Here is a 12,965-nt window from a genome sequence, read left to right as displayed (position 1 = left end):
CTTGGCAGGGCAGGAAGGGAGGCCGTGAGGATTTCTGTTACAACAAGAACAAAAACAAACACATTTGCAGAGCTTGCTTTGCTTTCATGCTTTCTTTCCAATCTCCACTGCTTTCTTTCACTGTTTTCTCCTGCACTAGTTTTTCCGTTTTTGGCCTATGGAGATGACCTTGCAACACTTCTACAACATCACTTGTTGTCACCAAGAAAATGATGGCATTCCCAGTCATTATACCACCTCAACTACTACACCTTGCAACTCATCAGCAATGGAAACTCTTAATGACATGGGTTCTCTCTCTGTTGATCCTAACAGTAGAATGCCACTGAATATTTGCTCCTCCGTGTGTTTTGACATGGGCCAAAGGGGTTTTGCCCTAGAAGGAAAATGCTGCAGCAATAGGTTGGAGAATAACCCGTGCAGTGAAGAAGTTGGTGATGATGGGAAAGAACAAAAACACAAGGCTGCACTTATAGAAAACATAGAGGAGAGTTTAGTGAATGGGAAAGAAATAATGGAAGGTAGGGAGCCGAATATTTGTAATAGAGGGCATTGGAGACCAGCAGAAGACTCTAAACTCAAGGAACTTGTTGCTCTTTATGGACCTCAAAACTGGAACCTTATGGCAGAAAAGTTGCGAGGAAGATCAGGTAATAAAAGAAGCTGCAAGTCCAAATTAAGTTTTTTTTTGGCTGGTTTTTAATAGCTCTTATTATTGTGCGCGTTTTGTTTTACTTGTCATCTTCGTTGAGTTTGAAGGTAAGAGCTGTAGATTGAGATGGTTCAATCAGTTGGACCCAAAGATCAAAAGAGCAGCTTTTAATGAAGACGAAGAGGAAAGGCTAATGGCAGCTCATAGAATTTATGGTAACAAATGGGCCTTGATTGCTCGATTTTTCCCAGGGAGGACTGATAATGCTGTTAAAAATCATTGGCATGTTGTAATGGCTAGGAAATACAGAGAGCAATCCTGCATTTACAGGAGGAGAAAGCGTACTCAAGCTGTTCAAAGAAGGGTAGACAATGCTGGTGATTCTGTGAGCAGAAATACAGTCAGGAATACAGATCCCAACTCTAACATTATCTGCAATAGCAGAATCATCAAACCATCTTGCATCCCCTTTTCACCTCTGATTGGTGGCTCTAATTGTACCTACGCCAAGATGACTGCAGGACTCTTGTTTTCTAGAAGTCACCATGGATCTCTTGCAGAAGAGACACCTAGATTCTTTTCAGGTTTGTCCCTTTTGTCATTCCACTTTCTACATTGTCTCATTAATTCTACGCATTTTGTGCATCTGGGCTTCTGTGCTTCCTCACATTGGCATCTGTACATCAAATTTAGCACATTCTTCCATGTTTACTTACATCAAGCCTTGTCCTCACATTTTAAAGCTCGGCGTGGTTAATTTCGTGTTCATTTAGTCCTCTGATTTGGTTCAAGTTCTTTATCAGATAATAGCATTCGTTTCCTATGTTATTCTCTTAATGTTTAAAGTTATTCATTCTTTTTTGAGATTTTTAGAGCAGCAATCGGTAATTCTAAACACCAATTGGACAGAAATACATTAGCCATAGACCCATGAAGTGTTATTAACTTTCTTTTCCTTTTATAAAATTTTACTCTCATTTAGATGACTTATTGGAGGTAATATGGTGGAATCCCTTGTTTATTATTTCTCATCTTTCATATGGGCCAATTAAAAATTAGCAGGTCACCAGATGCACTACAATATGCTACGGGATAGTGACACATGCACTGTTTTCCATGCCATGCAACAACCAAGCAACCGTCACTTTCCAGGTTTCTCAGACGCCGTGGCATCATCAGCAACTCAAGCCACAGTAAGTGAACCATCATCATCATCGCTATCAGTTGCAGAGAACACAGAAGCCAGCTCCTTTGAGATCACTACTACATCACCACCATTTATAGATTTTCTTGGAGTAGGAGCCACGGGAAGTGCTAGAGTTTCCAAAACCTGCAACATGTATTCGAGAAGCAATTCTGTTGCATATGATAGCACAGGTATCATTGAAGGCAAAGAGAAGTGACTGTAACTTTTGGACGGTCCAGAATGAGCTTTTGTCATCACCATGGCCTGCTCCTTTGTAATAAGTGACCATCATGATATATTTTGCAAATTTAAAGCAGTGAACAATCACTGTGTCTTTATAACTTCACAACGTCTCTCCTGCCCCATCTCCCGTTTCTAACAAATATTATAAATTGTGAATTTAGACCCTCCCACTCTTTAATGTCTGCGACTCCTTCAAATTCTTAAAGCTCCTTTTCCAACGCGGCAAAGAAGAGTGCAGAGAAATTGTACACTGGTTAATAAAGAGATGGGTACGAGGCTAACTTTTGATTGAAACAAGGCAGAAGCAACAGTTGTGGGGCTGGCAAATAACAAATCAAAAAACAGGGCGACATCGCCCCACCTTCATAATGTCCACTACAATCTTTGATTCAAAGAGACAAATGACCTGGACAGTTTCGAACTTCTGTAATTGAAGAAACCACTCCATGTAATGTATGTTGAACTTCTTCTCCACCCGTAGCGTAGCAAATTACAGTTCCATGTGTAACCACAACGCTTAACTGGCTGCCACCTTCCATAAACCAAGTCAACTAAGAGAAACAGAGTTAAATTCAAGCTCAAAACCTCCTAGCCTTCTATCAGTCTGAAGGACAATGGAAAAATTTGTTGCCAGGGACTAGCCAAAACGGAAAGACTTTGGCCTTCCTGAATCAGCAGTCAGGGTTATACAAGCAAAGCAGCATATTACCTCTGGAGTTCACAATTACAGGGTGCTTATAGAGAAGGTTCACTACAACAAATATGAAAAAAAAATAAAAACAATGTCAAAGGTATTTTGAACCTTCCTTCTCGGCTAAAAAATCGACTGCCCAGCATCTGTAAGAAATTTCACGTGTTTCTGAATAATCATAGAAAAAAATACTACAGTTTTGCTCTGAACATACAAGAGCAAGAATGCTGCTCCAATGTCGCAAGAGAGTAACACAAAAAAGTCATTTTTATGAACGTTTAATTTGGCAACCGGTATAAAGGTAGTTAGATGTCCTTGTCCAAATCCCTTGCTAATGAAATAGTATTCAGTGTAAGAAATCTAAGTGCTGTGAGCAATACTCTCAAGTGAAGATGCCAAAGCATCCTTGAGTTCCTGCTTCGTGAGAAGGCTAGTGGTGTGAACAAATCCTCCATCATGAACTGCACCAACTGTCTCAGAATTCACTGGTTGCAGTGAAAAATGGGTTTCAAGAGCCTTTGTGGTTTTCTCAACAAAAAGTGACCTCGGCAAATAATCCTTCATGCGACAAATGAATTCGCTGTGGTCTCTTGCCTGCACAGTGAAATGACAATATAGACTTCATTAACTGCTCTTCAAGTAATTATCATATCAAAAAGTAAATTTTCTGCACTCCGTATTCCAAAGTCCCAGTAGGTAAAACCGAAAAGGCACATGAAAAGAAAAACACAGATTCTGAAGTAATTTTTCTCTGTTCTCCTCTTATTATATCTGCTGCCACAACTACTGCGTGTTTATTCTATGGTTGCACATATATAAAATGCCATGGAATGCATCATGCACCAAAAGGATGAAGAAAGTTCATCAGTGGAAAACAAAATGCAAGATATCTAAGAACTGCAAAACCAATTGAAACTATTACATGAAAAATGACCAATCTGGTTCATCAAGTGCATGTCCAAAGATTATTAGTTTGTTATAGTTATGGCTAGCCATAACTTATCAAGGATACAATGATTTCACACTGATCTTTGAAATAATATAGCATCCCCTGAAAATATTTTTGTTTGTTTTAATGGTCATAGGATTTGCAATAGGAGAAAGACAATGATTGATTCACCAAGAAATAACCAATACAATTACAGCATGATTTTCAGGGTAAAATAATCTTATTGGCAGAACAGAGAGCTCAAGAAAGAAAGATGGTGGAGAAGGAAATAAAATACCGATCTATATTCAGGAGCCCGAGCCGGTAGCTTCAAGTAAGCCATGTTCTTGGCCTCATAATCCCATAAAAAGGAAGTATGGTGTATCCAACGATTTTTGGTTATCGATTGTGCGTTTCCACCAAATTTGTGATCACCAAAAACATAATCTGAAAACAAATAGTGTTTACGTGTAAGATGGATCATACTGTTACATAGGCATCATTTGCAGCCAGAAGTTTGCAGTGGTCTCCTGGCTTATAAGAGCAAAACTATAAACAATTTTTTCTTCAAAAAAACAAAAAACGAGAAACATTGACATGAAAGTTTAGATATCCATGATCAGGAACACCATGCATGTAACTGTCTAAAAAGTGTCACTTCCACCAATGTCCCACACATTATATTAACAGAGTGAAAATCCTTTTAATCCAAAGCTCATCTATGTAGTACCATTCTCACGGAGCTGGAAATCACCAATCCCTCGCAACACCTGACCATACAAAAGACCACTCCAAGACATGATGGAACGAGGATATGGTTGAACTCCAGGAACATCATCCTTGTTGCATATAAGAGTGACAAAAATAGTCCCATGGTCAACAATAACAGTTCCACCGCCAGTAAACCTTCTGATGACAGGAACCTCATCTCGTAAAACAAACCCAAGCTCAAGAAGTTCTGAAGCTTTCCTACGCAAAGCATTCACGTCTATCAGTATGCGTATCCCAAGAAAATGAAACAAGGATAGAAAGAAAAAAATCCAGGCATCTACAGATACTTGCTCATTTATTCAAATAACAAGTCAAAAATGGAAAATTTCATGAGACATGTCATTTTATTAATTGAAGAGCAACTAAGCACAACACTTTTAAGAAACTTTCTAAACAAACTCTAGATCACAATGCAGGTGAGAAGCATGTCCATGTGTGAGACTCACAACAAGTAAATCTGACTGTGGACCATCCAATCAGTCGCTCTTAAAGAAACTCTCCCTAATCTTTTATTTTATTTTATCATCATCATCATCATTTGGTTACGAAAGGAAGGACATAAACAGTGGAAAGCAATGACATTACACTTTCCCAGATTATGGCTGTCTAAACCGGCCATATGGTGGGAAAGGATTGGATGAACCACATTTATCTGAAATCTTCTATAAAACAAAGGATAACACCAAAGGAAAAAACCTTGAAACTGCTAATTTTACCAGCTCTCTACCAAAGGAAAAAACCACAGCTACGAAGAGTCTCGTTGAATCCATCGATAACTAAAGAGTACAAAAACTTAGTGGGGGTCGAAGCGCAAGCAGACTGGAGGATATCCCTTAGTGTCGAATAATAATAACGATAATAATAAAAAAAAGACTATTTAAAGAGTGGGTAAGCAATCTCTAACTAGGGCTAAGATTAGCCAAAATTCAGCTGAGATTCCAATTGACAACAACAAACTAATATAGATACCCCTATTCAGTCAGCAAAAAGAAAAGGAGATGGGAGTTAAGAAGTCTTTTACCCAGACAAGCCCATGACAATGGAAGGAGTATTAGTTCCATCGTTAACAATACACCAATTATCTGAAGAAGTACGAAGCAGCTTTTCCTCCAAAAAAAGTTGCTCTAAAATGGGCATTCCTTTGAATCTCACAACATTCATTAATGGCAACCCAAGTTTCCTTGCTTCATGCACTATTCCCATCTTGGTTAATGCGAAAAAAAAAGGACTGAAAAGGAAACAAGGGCCGGAAGTAAGCAAAAGATGTCTTGGTTTTACCTCAACAATCAATCTGCTGGTATGTCTTGGATCAGTGTCTTTTATGTCGGAGGTGGATGAAGATAAATACTTAGACTTGATTTTAGGGGGAGAAGAAGAAGGCGACTGATACGTCGTCTGGTGACACGTGGATATGGCTTGTTTTATCGGTCAAAAATATGAGCTTGGAAAGTTTGGGGCCCGGGTCCCGGTGCTGCCATGGAGAACTTGCCCGTAACGTTACTAAACCCAGCCAGGAATTTATTTTTCATTTAATCAAATCATTATAAAAGTACATATTTTCAATGAAGACAAAGAATAAAATTATGAGAGAAAAATATATTTTTCTCATTGAAATTTTTTTTTAGAATTGATTATCTAACTACATGAAAAAAAAGAAAAAAATAAAAATGAAAAATTATATGAAACATTTAGAATAAAAAAATTAAGAAAAAAATAATTTATTCTCATTCAATATTAATAAAAAAATTATTATAAAAGTTGTGCATATTTAGTCTATGCATAACAATAACAGTGGGATAGAATGCACATTCATGTTTATTTATTTATTTTTAGCTCCATGCGTCTAACGTGAAATTACTCTAATAAAGGAGAAGCAAAGCCATAGTTTGGCAATTACAAGTGCTTCGACCACCGCAATAATTTTGATGGCAGCCATACATGAACTAGATTGAAACAAGAAGAGATTTGTGATTCAATCCAAATTACGATGAGCGGTAGAGGTGCTGTGTGGTCTGCTTTGGAGACTCACCAAAGAATAATAAACTCCGGTCGTTCCTTTGGCCATCAAAGATGAATGAGTCCCCATCTCCACCTTCCCTTTATCTAAAACTGCAATGAGATCACAGCTCTGTATAGCACTCAACCTGTGAGCCACCACAACGCTCGTCCTTCCCGCCATTACATGCTCTATTGCTTCTTGCACTACCTTCTCTGACTGGCTATCGAGTGCGCTAGTGGCCTCATCTAACAGCAATATTGCTGGATTTTTCAGCATGGCACGGGCTATTGCGAGGCGCTGTTTCTGACCCCCTGATAGCTGCACTCCCCTGTCTCCGCACCATGTCTCATACCCATCTTTTAATCCAGATATGAAATCATGAGCATTGGCTGCCTTAGCTGCCTCGATGATCTCTGATTCGTTGATTTTGTCGGATGACGCGCCATAGATAATGTTTTCCTTTATGGTGCCAGCAAATAATGTAGGTTCTTGACTAACCAGAGCAATGCATTTCCTTAGTGACCTGAGGTTATATGACTTGATGTCTCTTCCATCTATTCTTACTGTGCCCTTGAGTGGATCATAATATCTTTCGATTAATCCTATGATGGTTGATTTTCCTGAACCACTTTGCCCCACCAAAGCTGTTGATTTCCCTGCTTCAATGTTGATTGAGAAATCTTTGAAGATCATCACATTAGGCCTGGCTGGGTATGCAAAATCCACATCTTGGAGTTCTACATGGCCCGTGATTTTTTCTGGCCGGTAACCATCAGGGTCTTCTGGTTCGATTTTTGTGCACCGATCCAGCACAGCGAAAACTGACCGAATAGAGTCTGAACCCTTGGCTAGGTCCATTGTCATGCTTCCAGCATCAGCTATGACACGTCCTGTGCTTACCAAGATCAAGAAGGTCTCAAACATGGCTTTGTAAGTCATGTAGCCTTGAGCAATGAGTTTGCCACCATACCAATAGTCCAGAGCCACAGTGCAGGACATTAGGCTTTGAGAAGTGCTAAGCCCAATACCTGCAAACAATGATTGCCGAATATTCTCTCTCCGTGGACCTTCCTGGACTTTCTCGAGCATTTTCAGGATTCGTTCTTGAGAGGAGAAAGCAGTGATGGTTCGGAAGTTGGAAACAGCATCTGCTGCGAGCTTGCTGCTTTCGTCTTGAGCTTTGATGGCTTTTCTGGACATGCTTTTTAGTAGAACACTCCGGGTATAGTAACAGGCGATTATGATAGGTTGGACTGCTATCATCACAATGGCAAGCCTCCAAGCAATGACCAAACCCATGGTCCATGCTATGGTTACCGCTGACATTGTCTGAACGACGAGAGAAATTCGGTCACCCACTACAGATCTCACCTGCACAGAACCAAAAGCATCAAGTCAACCACCCTGTGCAATGTTTCAGCTGCTATACATTGCGCCTTTAGAAAGACTAAAAGTTGCAGCTTGAATAATCCTACCAGCAATAATCGGCATATATATGACATCAAATCAGGAAGTAAAACATCTTGAGATGGAACAATTACTTAACATCTGAAGTGACCTAAACTAGCTAATCAATCATGGTGGACATCAAACAGGAAACAAGAGCCAAAAACACATACCGCATCTGCATCTGTGGTGAGTCTTGAGCAAATTGCACCACTAGAATTCTCATCTCGATCAAACCACCCAACCTCAAATGTGAGAATCTTCGAAAGCATCCTCTCTCTAATCCTCTTTGTCAAATGCTCACCCATGTATGCAAAATTATAATGTTGAATTACATTGATGATCAATGAGAAGAACGTCAACCCCAAAAAGAAAAGAGAGTAAATCTTTATCTTCTCCTTAATCTCATTGTGATCTTTCAAAAAGAATACGGATATCATTGACCCCAACACAAATGCATATACTGGTTGAACCCCACCAAATAAAATTGCTCCTAAACATCCAAAGCTCGCCTGTTTCCATTCCGGTAGGTTCAATGCCAACAATCTTAGAAATGATGGTGCCGAGAAGTTTTGCCCTTCCGTCGCTGCATTTTCTTCAGCACTGATTGAAACTTTACTTGGTGCTACTGAATTGGCAGAACGTGATAATCTTCGACTACTAGTATCACTACTAGTTCTATTAGTTTTCAGAACTGGGATAGCTGATGAGGACACTGAAGTTGTAGTGGCATTTTCACAAGGTTTTTCGGTTTGTGTTTGTTGGAGACGAACTAGGGATGCGTACATGCCATTCTCGTTTTCAATTAATTCATTGTGAGACCCGATTTCCGTCACCCGACCGTCTTGGACGACAGCAATGACATCCACATTACGAATGGTGGAGAGCCGGTGAGCAATTATGATTGTGGTTCTCCCCACAGCTGCTCTGTCTAGGGCTTCTTGGACAATACGCTCGGATTCTGTGTCTAATGCACTTGTAGCCTCGTCGAGGAGGAGGATTCTAGGTGATTTGATTACAGCTCGTGCAATAGCAATTCTTTGCTTTTGCCCTCCTGACAATTGAACACCTCTCTCACCAACCTGTTATTGGTACAAAGTGTGGTTTAGCACATGATTCCTTCCATAGGGTAAGTAATGCTTTGTATCCGAGGAAAAATAAAGTAATGATCCATTACTGAGTAGTGTGCATGTGATTTGTCATTGGAGATAATGCAAATTGGTGATTGGATTCAACCGTCCAAGATTTAACTTGCATTTCCTTGAGCATGAAACTATTTCTATATATTTTCCAGTTTCCAGCATCAAATAAATTTAGCTGATCAACATGATCCAACTAACCTGAGTAGAATACCCTTGGGGGAACTGGGAAATGAAATTATGAGCATTAGAAGCTTTGGCAGCTTCAACAACCTCGTCCATTGTAGCAGTTTCTTTGCCGAAAAGTATGTTCTCCTTGATTGTTGTAGCAAATAGTGCAGGCTCCTGGCTCACCAAGCCTATCTGTGACCTTAGCCACTTGAGTTGCAATTTATCAATTGCAATTCCATCAAGAAGTATCTCTCCACCTAATGGGTCATAAAATCTTTTTAATAATGCTATTGCTGTCGATTTTCCTGACCCACTACCACCAACCAAGGCCACACTTTTGCCTGCTGGGATTTGTAGGCAAAAATCTTCGAAGATAATGCTTTCTGGCCTTGAAGGGTATGCAAATTTGACCTGTCTGAATTCAACTTCCCCACTACAATTATCCAAAATCTCACCTTCCATGTTTTCTAGGTCTATTTTGGGGACTCTTCTTATCACTTCCATAATACGTTCTCCAGCAGAACATGCATCTGCGAAGTACTTCATGTTGGATATACCAGCTCCAAATGCTCTGATAATCAACATAAAAAACAACAGTCAATCACAATAACAAAAAGGAATCATTAATTCAAACTAATCCGAAAGTAAAGCAAAAATCACTCCCTCTATTCCGAGTTAACTGTCCTCCTTCATTTTCTGGCTCTCCGGCCCTAAACAATTTTATCCGCTTCTTAAAAAGAAATCTTTCCTGCTCTCAAGTTTTTCCATTTTTTTCAGATATTTAAGTTGTTATTGGTCCTAATTCCTCCTAATCTTCTAAGAGAGAAAAAAATAATAATGTTCTTAGAACCCACTTTCCACTAGAAGCAGCGAGACGTCTGCAGATCAAGATGCTGACGTTTAATTTCTGACAGAGGAAGTAGCAAGGAAATGAGAGAACTAAGTAGTCCAGTTTATAATACAGTAGCTTAAGAAACCAAATGCAAAGGATCTAGATTTTGGTTCTTATTATTATGATGACAAAAGAGATACTAATACAACTCATAGCAGTGGAAACATAGAAGATACTTACAGGCCACCCACCACAACACATGCGCCAGCATTGAACACAGTCCCTCCTCGACAACCATGGTACATGACCATTCTGCTACCATAGTAAGACATGAAGGACCAAACAGCGAAAATAACAGCATTGCTGCCAACAGCTAACCCCTTAGCCATGCCCTGCCTCAACCCCAACTTCAATGGCAATTGCAGAGCTGCAGAATAAGCAGTTATGGCTTTGGTTTCGCCAACAAAGGCATAGATTGTCCTCGTTGAAGATATAGCCTGCTCAGCTATTGTTTCTGCCTTGCTATACTCTCGTTTCATCTTTCTTGATATTCCCATCAGAATCTTTCCATACATCAGACCAGGAATTACCAAAAGCAGTATAAATGGAAACGTTACAATTGTTAGTCTCCATAGCAATATAAACGCCAATAGATAGCATCCAATAAATGTGGAAACATTCATTAAGAAGTTTGGCACCTGCAGAATCAAATTTATTAATATTAAATAATAATAAAGAAATCATCATATTTTCCTAAAATTAAATTTTTTAGAAACAAAGTGCACTTTTTTAGGAGATTTCTTTCGCCCAACCTTTTCACTCAAAACGTCTTGAATTACAAAACAGTCATTAGAGACACCTGTGATGATCTCGGCTGTACTTGTTACATGCAAATCAAAGTAACCAACATCTTGCCTTAACACTGCTTTTAAATATCTTGTTCGCGTTCTCATTGCTTGTCTTTCACCTGTTCTTGTCCAACAATATCCCTCTAATGATCCAAGAAAATAATAAAATATAAAGTTAGTACTGATCTTGACTTAATTAATTTTATTCCATCATCACTACATAATGATTTCAGACACGATTTAAATGATTAATAACCATAATAAATTAACGTAACTAAACCCACCTATGAAACAAACAAGCCATTGTCCACAAGCCAGGTAACAAAGTGCCAATGCATTCTGCCATGCACAAAAACCCGACTTGTTACTAGTCTTGTGTTCGTGTGTGTGCGTGAAAATGGAAAAAGAAAGGAAAAGAAACCTTGTTGATGCTGTCAGAGAAGGCTTCTGAAGCAGAATCTGCACCAGCAAGATTGTTCAGCAATTTGGTAGATACAAAAAAAATTAAGGGGCTAGAGAACCCTTCACCAATGGATCCAATTAACCCAAGAACCATTAAGAAGCAATCTAGACTGTCTGCATGCATGAAAATGGATCGTATTGACCCAATCTTACTTATCTTGATGCCTCCCGCCATTTTTGGATTGCAAGAACGTTGGCCTTTATTTCCTGACCACGAAGAGTGAAAACCACAATACTTTATAATGGATGACCTGCTTTTATTGTAGCAAGAAAATCAACTGCAGTGCACTGGCAAGAGAATACTTTTTGTCAACTGCACCTTCAATACACCTATTGTTGCTGACTTTTGCCCTTTCTTTAGATTTTTGAAACAACTGTATGCTTTATTTCCGAGTGATAAATCATCAACATCCTCTTTTTTCATAAAGAGATTATCTTACTTGACTTTTTTTTTTTTTTACAAATTTAGAACATAATTAATTTGTTATATCATCATTTTTTATTTATATTTTCATTAAATGCTATTTCTCTAAATGTATGTCTCTTATCAAATATGCTTTATTACAAGAAAATACATGGCTTAATTCTTCGAAGAGAAAATAAAATAAAAATTCAAACAATCTATTTAATATAATGGGAGATGTGTCCACAGAAAATACAGCAATTGTTATTGTAAAAACATTTTCCAGTTGTTGAGGTAGAGAAGATAATTTGTGGTGTTTACGCACATAAAGCATTAATTTTGTTACTCGAGAGAGTTTGATTTGTGATCTGGATGCCAATGCATTTGATAATGCTGAGAATTTTCTTTATCTGGTCAGCAATGCACATCAACCCCCGGTTACAGGATATAAAAGCTGATGAATTCTGGATCAAAAGCAAAAATGAAAGTGATTAATCAATCGAATTCAGAAAGTGCAGATCTTTATTACTTTTCTTTCATGGAACTATATTTGTACGAAGTATACCAAATGACACGTGCAAAAGAATTCAGAAAAACATCGTTATATGTTAAAATTGACTAAAGAGCTCCAAAGTTCAAATTAGAAAGAACACTATCAAAATTTTTAGATTTATCCATGAAGTTTTATGTTGGTATTTATATTTATAATCTGTCAGCACAAAACTTATTGATAGGCTCACGGATGAAAATAATCCATCAAATAAACTCTCATTAATGATTTATGATATATTAATAATAATTTTATATGGATTTGTTTACGAACAAAGCACGCAAAAAACACTTTACTTGCTCAGAAAAACCTTATGTCATTCCATTGGTGATTGTTTTTATCCTTCAGTATGTCCAATAGTGAATTTGACATAAAATTGTCAAACAAACCATATGTTATATCATCGATAAGTAAATAATAATAATGATGTTTGTAGTAATTCTTTTCCAACTCTTTAGAATATACCGACTAACTAAGTCTGTTAGTAATCCTGTTAATAATAATTTAAAAATATATTTTAACAAATCTATTAAAAAAAATAAAAAATAATTAAAAAATTAAATTAATATAAAATTTAAATATTTATTACAAGTTTAAACATTTATAAGTTCAAATATAATTAATCTAGAATAGAGATGCTAGAA

General features: G+C 37.9%; 3 protein-coding genes across 5 annotated transcripts; 1 reads left to right on the top strand and 2 right to left on the bottom strand.

Annotated features, from left to right (window-relative positions):
* Positions 1-2,182, top strand: LOC105133460 (myb-like DNA-binding protein myb-1). Of its 2 annotated transcripts, none has more exons than XM_011037475.1 (3): positions 1-650; positions 760-1,236; positions 1,712-2,182. In XM_011037475.1, the coding sequence occupies exons 1-3, from the start codon at positions 158-160 to the stop codon at positions 2,053-2,055; spliced, it is 1,314 nt and encodes a 437-aa protein (XP_011035777.1). In that variant the 5' UTR covers positions 1-157; the 3' UTR covers positions 2,056-2,182. The 2 variants fall into 2 exon arrangements, with proteins under 2 accessions (XP_011035777.1, XP_011035778.1); XM_011037476.1 differs by having other exon boundaries at positions 2-650; positions 1,715-2,182.
* Positions 2,183-2,857: 675 nt separating this feature from the next.
* Positions 2,858-5,786, bottom strand: LOC105133461 (Biotin/lipoate A/B protein ligase family). 2 transcript variants are annotated; one of them, XM_011037478.1, is made up of 4 exons: positions 5,493-5,786; positions 4,431-4,658; positions 3,999-4,147; positions 2,858-3,366 (listed from the first exon to the last, which is right to left on the bottom strand). In XM_011037478.1, exons 1-4 carry the CDS (start codon positions 5,530-5,532, stop codon positions 3,133-3,135), a joined length of 651 nt encoding a protein of 216 aa, XP_011035780.1. In that variant the 5' UTR covers positions 5,533-5,786; the 3' UTR covers positions 2,858-3,132. The 2 variants fall into 2 exon arrangements, with proteins under 2 accessions (XP_011035780.1, XP_011035779.1); XM_011037477.1 differs by having other exon boundaries at positions 4,431-4,669; positions 5,493-5,739.
* Positions 5,787-6,268: 482 nt separating this feature from the next.
* Positions 6,269-11,614, bottom strand: LOC105133459 (ABC transporter B family member 15-like). Its single transcript, XM_011037474.1, has 7 exons — positions 11,328-11,614; positions 11,191-11,245; positions 10,871-11,049; positions 10,299-10,756; positions 9,257-9,797; positions 8,090-8,998; positions 6,269-7,841 (listed from the first exon to the last, which is right to left on the bottom strand). Exons 1-7 carry the CDS (start codon positions 11,541-11,543, stop codon positions 6,444-6,446), a joined length of 3,756 nt encoding a protein of 1,251 aa, XP_011035776.1. The 5' UTR covers positions 11,544-11,614; the 3' UTR covers positions 6,269-6,443.
* Between the last annotated feature and the right edge of the window lie 1,351 nt (positions 11,615-12,965).

This window comes from Populus euphratica, unplaced genomic scaffold, assembly GCF_000495115.2.
Source record: "Populus euphratica unplaced genomic scaffold, PopEup_1.0 scaffold129.1, whole genome shotgun sequence".
Lineage (NCBI taxonomy): Eukaryota > Viridiplantae > Streptophyta > Magnoliopsida > Malpighiales > Salicaceae > Populus > Populus euphratica.
This window is presented reverse-complemented; position numbering and strand designations above follow the sequence as displayed.